At 52.8% G+C, this 6,000-nt stretch overlaps 1 protein-coding gene across 2 annotated transcripts in view; it reads right to left on the bottom strand.

The window, feature by feature from the left end:
* Nucleotides 1-1,887: 1,887 nt before the first annotated feature.
* Znf516 (zinc finger protein 516) overlaps nt 1,888-6,000 on the bottom strand; it is a 98,701-nt gene continuing 94,588 nt past the window's right edge. For both annotated transcript variants that reach the window (XM_026388680.2, XM_026388681.2), the window contains exon 6: nt 1,888-5,796. In XM_026388680.2, coding sequence (XP_026244465.2) covers nt 5,752-5,796 — 45 coding nt within the window. In that variant the 3' untranslated portion in view covers nt 1,888-5,751. The remainder of the gene's footprint in view (nt 5,797-6,000) is intronic.

The raw sequence follows: 6,000 nt of genomic DNA, 5'->3' as shown, positions 1-6,000 counted from the left end.
AGCCAGGCCTCCCGCCACATGGGGACACACAGGAGACCTCAGCTGGGAAGCAGAGAGCCAGCTCTGTCCCCAGTGAGTGCTGCCACCTCACCCTCGGACTCCTGGGGCCAGACTGACCGAGAGCAGTAATCCTGAAGCTTAAAATCACCCGGTCCAAGCAACCCAGGGCTGCTCTCCTCCCGCCTCTGCCTCACTGCAAGGAACCTTCACTTCCCTTCCTCTCCTGTGAACGGGGTCAGAGCAGCGTGCCGGTTACACGCTCCAGATCCCCACAGGGTTCCCCTCCCTTGGATCCATGCTCTGGCTTCATGAACCAGCTGACCGTGAGGAAAGCAGGCCTGGGAAACCCAGGGCACTCCATGGCTCTTCTGGTAGTTTTGCTGGTCCCTTGAATAGATCCACCTTGTTTTCATGAAGGGAGACTGTGAACATGAATAACGCAGATCTGCGCTGCACCCCCGTTGCCCGCAGACCACCCAGGATCAGGGGGACACGCAGGTGTGTCACAGACCCATGGATGCACTGCAGTGTTCTACAGCTATTACGTGGGCACACTCGAGTGAGACCTGGGCCACACCCAGGTCCTGCATCCACCTTACACAGTGAGCTCTCCACCTGGTCCTCCATCCGATTCCCAACAGTTCAGGCTGGGGGCTCTCCCTGGCCTCACCACCTGACCCCACCCAGGAGGCGGGGCACAGGAAGTGAGGGGCACAGGAGGTGAGGGGCACAGGAGGTGAGGGGCACAGGAGGTGAGGGGCACAGGAGGTGAGGGGCTGCTGTCTTGGGGAGGAGTCAGGCAGCCTGTCAACACCCCGGGATGGGGCTGAGTGTCTGGGGCGTGAACACAGAAACATCAGTGTCCCTGGGGAAGTCCCGGGGAAGGACACAGGTCCAGCCAGGGTTGGGCCCAGCACAGGAGCCGTCATGTGAGTTGGCCAAGCGGCTGCCTATAAGGAATCTGGGTTGACATGTCCTCGTCGGTATCTCCCTCTTCCAGGAGCCAGCAACTATCAGGTGGGCTCTAAAGACAGGGGTCGCACAGTTTTCCTGAGCTGTGCTGCAGTCTGCATGATCCAGGGCCTCTCAAAAAATCCCTCAAACAGCAACTCATCTCAGTGGAGCAGGGACACGCCCAGGGCTCCCTGCCACACAGAGGACCGGGCACAGTCCACACTGGAACTTTCAGCCAGGATGGTGTAGAAAGCCATGCTCAGGTTCCCCTTCCCCTCTCCTCCACCCAGAGACACAAGCACATCAGTAACTTCAACACAGGCTATTCTTTTCGGTTAGTAGTGTCACTGCCCCGATGGCCTGTCACCTTGCTTTTGATGTCAGCAAACCACAGCAGAGCACAGGACCAGCCCCAGAGAGCCCATCTTCTGGTACACTGGTCTTACTCAGGTGTGGCCGGTTCTGTACCATGTTCACACGTCCACTCCCATGTGGCCCCTGGGGGTTGCAAGTGGCACCAGAGCCCCGTGTGGGCTCGAGAGGCAGAGAGGGGTGCTGGGAGGTGTGCGGGGAGAAGAGGCCAGCAAGCCTCCTCCCTCAGAGCACACACATCTCCTGCAGGCCACACTGGATATCTGGCATCTCTTTAGATGAGTATCTTTCAAATCATCCTCGAACTACTACGTTGATATAAATAAGGAACATTAGCACTTTGGTCTCGCTATATTCAGCCAACAAAAATAAATAACCCCGGCTGTTGATAAGCCACCTTCTGAAACAGGGTAAAAGGTCTTACAAATCTCAAGAACTCCAAGATGTCTTTATTTATTTCAAATTCCAATAGAATGAATATGTTTTATCTAAATATTTTTATCACACAACTGAAACACTGAATTACTTTTTCAGAAATAGAGTTAAATACATCAATCTAGTTACAAATTCTAATATAAAGAGTACAAAATATAATGTTATAAATTGTATTTTAAAAAAAGAAATACAAATTCTATGGTCTTTTGCATTTTACTGTCTCAAAGTACAGTTAGGAAGTTGGTGAAGAATGGACGTTTCCCTTGCTGGGTGGCCCTGGGTGGGTCACTCCCCGGAGGCGAGTCAGGCTCTGGAGTGTGTGTGAACCTCGGCAAACAAGGACCTCATCGCTGCCACCAGTCCTCACCTGTGATTTCTGTTTTTCTTGCTCAGTGACTAAAATATCTGCAAATTATAAGTCACTAAAGCTAAAAGCAGTAAAACACAAACGTTCCTTCAGACACTGTCCGGGCGGAAAGGGGGAAGCCCGAGAGCAGCCTCCTGTCTGTCCAGGGGAGCCTCTCGGCTGGCCGGGTGGGCTCTCCATCTGGAGGGATGCTGGCGAAGCCTCTGGCTGTAAGTACAGGGCTGCGTTCCTCCCTACAGACTAAGGACTGCACCCCTCCCTTGATCTGGCAGACACCCCGATCGCCCCATCAACTGCACTTGCTCTTCTGGTTGAAAGAACAGAAAATGACCAGAATCACCACCCAAGAGGCCCCAGAGAAACTGGGCTTGCCACCTGCCGCACCCTGAGAGGTGTGAGGCCCTGAGACCTCCATGTGCCTTCCAGAGATGCCTGGGTTCCGCGCCCAGCAGGGCCGCCCCAAGGCCAGGCAGAAGGTGCAGGGTAACAAGCCTGTTACAGCATCATGGGCCTCGTCCTACCAAGTGACCCCTGCAGCTCCCAGCTGCCGTTTCCCAGAGCACCTCACTTTTAAAAAACCAGTGTTTCCCTTGGGTTAAAAAATAAATAAGTAAATATCGGGGGCACATCTTAAAATATTTAATACTTTTTAGAACCAAAAAGGAAAAATCCACTTGGCTTCAAAATCTGTCTTGAGTTGACAAGGGTGAAATGCACCCACCTAAGATGACAACAAGACTCTCTAGGAAGAAATGCGGTCAGGTACAGTGGCCAATTCCCCAGAGAGACAATTAGCATCTGCACTGGGGAGGACTTAAATGTTCATTCTTTGAGAATTAAGGACTATGAGTGAATAACCTGAAGGATTTTTAGAAGCTCATCATTTGTGTGTTATGTGAATTCAGAGAGGAGGAGGAGATGTGAGCGAGGAGGAGAGGAGGAGGAAGGTGACAGGGAGAAGGTGGTGGGTGAAGCTGGTCAGGCGAGCAGAGCCAGGAAGCAGCAAGCACACGGGTCAGGGCAGGGGACAGAACAGCTGGGTGGACAGCTGAACCCTTTGTTGCCTAAGCCCACTAGACCAATACTGTAAATCTGTTAGGACACAAGGAGACGGCAGACAGCAGAGGTAGTAGAGAGTTTAACAGTCAGAGGCGACTTAGAAGCATGTGAGACCATCATTCAGAGAAGTGGATCAAAACACAGTGGCTAAATAAATAAGAAATCATAAATCATATTAAATACTATGGTTGGACTGACACCCACAAACTCACAAACCAATACAATACTGATGATCAGAGGAAGAAAGGAGCCAGCCCTCCAGGTGGTGGGGGACACAGTGGGGGCCTGGCCGAGGGCCTGGAGCCCGCCGCCTCACACTGCTCTCCCAGGAGCCAGACTCAGAGGCCACCCTGCCACAGCGGGAAGGCTCACCCCTCTCCCCCCCAGACCAACTGGGCAGGAGGTCGGTGAATCTGCGCTTTCCCAGGTCGCTCTGAAACAGGAAGAATGCAGACAACACCTGTGTGTCACTTTGGGTACAGAAGGTCTTTTAATAACTAAAACACAGAGAACAGACAGGACCAGACCGCTAGTCCCTAAACGTCCCTGTCACCGTTTACTTTCAGCCAAGAAAATAAAAGCCAAGAAAAACGCAGAAATGATCACTTTGGGGAAACTATCAAAATGATCAGACATAAACCCACAGAAGGGTGTTCTGACATCTTAGGTGGACAGAGGAAGGCACCTTAGTACCTCACTCCAAGTAACTTCCCAGAACACCCCACGATGTCGTGCGACGTGCTCGCGGACATTCCTAAGCACACCAAGACAGATCATTCCCATACATATCTGTGTAATATTATCAGGAAAAAATAAGTAAAAAAAAAATAATATAGATAGATATACATAAGCTAGCAGTTACGTTGCATTGTCTGCAAGTGTGGCCGCCACCTCAACTGTCAAGTAATTTAAACTCAGTAACAAATAGAATCCAGACCCAAACATTAACTAACAATAACAATAAAATAATAATAATAATAATAATATAATAATCCAACAAATCATTAGAACAGGAAAGCACACTTTGGGAGTGTGTGTGTGTTTAAACAAAGTCTTTGTATCAGAAGCCCATTTTCTACAAAAACTGCACTAATCCATTACTGTATTAAGTAAACTGTTGCTCTCACCGGTATTAAAGGTTAGGATAATTTCTGTACATGTAAAATTATTGCTTTTTTTGAAAAATATATTTAGCATGCTCATTTTAATCCATTTCCTGCCTTTACAAAATTTCACAATTAAAAAAAAACTAGTAAAGCTTTTGCAAAAAATTTCACAGAACATCTTCATTCAAGGCAGCAGTAACTTTTGATAATGCATAAAATCATATGTGCAAAAATCTGAAACTTTCAGAAATATTACCATCACACATAGTGTCACGGCAATAGGAAAAGAAAATATTTATATCTGTGAAATACGATTAAGATGCGTACACTGCATGGTCTAAGGTCCTCTGTCACGGGCCGAACCCCCACCACCAACCCTCGCTGTGCACCACGAGGAAGAGGTATATAGAGCGTCTCCACCCGCAGTCTGGTGACCCCCACTGGCCGTGAGCCGTTCCTCGCCCTGTGGAGATCACCAGGCCCAAGAGGAAAGACACCTACTTGCTGGGGTGGTGCAGGGGAGAGGTGGGGTGGGGAGCAGAAGGTCGCGGAGCCCGGCACCCTAGTGCTGAGGGCCCCCTCTGCTCAGGGGTTCTTCTGCCGTCACTACAACAGGCCCAGACTGGGAGGACTCAGTGGCTAGGTAACCGGTTAAGACGTGCAGCCCTCCTCTGTGAGCAGTTTGCAGAATGTAGCCCTGTTACAAAAAGGTCCTGAGTTAAACAAAGAAGCCTGCTAGTCCTCGTGTCCCACTAGCTCTCCTTCCCAAAGCAGCGCGACCCCGTCCCGCGGACAGACGAGCTTCCTTCGCTGGACTCGCAGGAAGGTGGGCAGAGCGCGCTCGCAGGCAGGCATCCGCCGGCAGGTAGGGGCCGGACCTCTGCGCGGTGGGGATCCTTCGCCCCTTCTCCACCGCACCCGATCTCCACGGCACCTGAAGGCCACCTCCTTCCCGTGTTCTCTACTGTCCACACCCACTAAGACACGGAGAGGCAGTGGTATCGCTTCCTCGACCTCGGCTGCACCTGCGCCCCGACACCACGCGACAGTCCCGCTGAGCTCTGGGCTCCCACTACAGTGCTTAGCTTCTCTGCTCCGTCCAACACACAAATTTCTCTTTTTTCCAGTGTCTCAATCTTGTCTCGGAGGCCGCGGACGTCTGGAGCCCCGCTGTGCCCGCTGTGCCCGCTGCACCTCTGCTCGCCCAGCGGGCGGTGGCCGGAGGGCGGCAGAGGCGCGGCCTGCACGGGCTCCAGGCTGGGCGTCTCCGCTTCCCAAGCCTCAGCGGGGAGAGGCCTCGCCACCAGGCTCCGCTGCAGTGCGGTGGCTCCGGCCGAGGTGTCTGGTCGGGAGGCCTCCGGCTCCTCCTGGGATGGTCAGGGCGCAGCGGGGCGGCAGCCAGGACGTCTGGGAGGACACCGCCGAGGGCCGCCAGGGGGCGCGCGGGGCGCGGGCGTCCTAGGTTCCCTTCCTGAGGGCGCCGGAGTGGGCGTGGTCTCCCCCCTGGGAGAGAAAAAGAGAACAGAGCGGCTCAGTTCCTCCTCCTCCCTCCTGGAGCCTTCGGGTTCAAGTTCACTCCCAGGCCAAAGCCCCGACTGCAGCTGCAGACCCTTCCCAGCGATTCTGCCAGACTCACTGGACTCCCCCAGGGTTCGCACACACCGACTGCAGGAAGTGGTGAACCAACTGGCCCTGGAGAAGAGGCTG

The sequence above is a fragment of the Urocitellus parryii genome, chromosome 13 (assembly GCF_045843805.1).
Source record: "Urocitellus parryii isolate mUroPar1 chromosome 13, mUroPar1.hap1, whole genome shotgun sequence".
Taxonomy (NCBI): domain Eukaryota; kingdom Metazoa; phylum Chordata; class Mammalia; order Rodentia; family Sciuridae; genus Urocitellus; species Urocitellus parryii.
The sequence above is the reverse complement of the archived record's forward strand: the minus strand, read 5'-3'. Positions and strand labels throughout refer to the sequence as shown.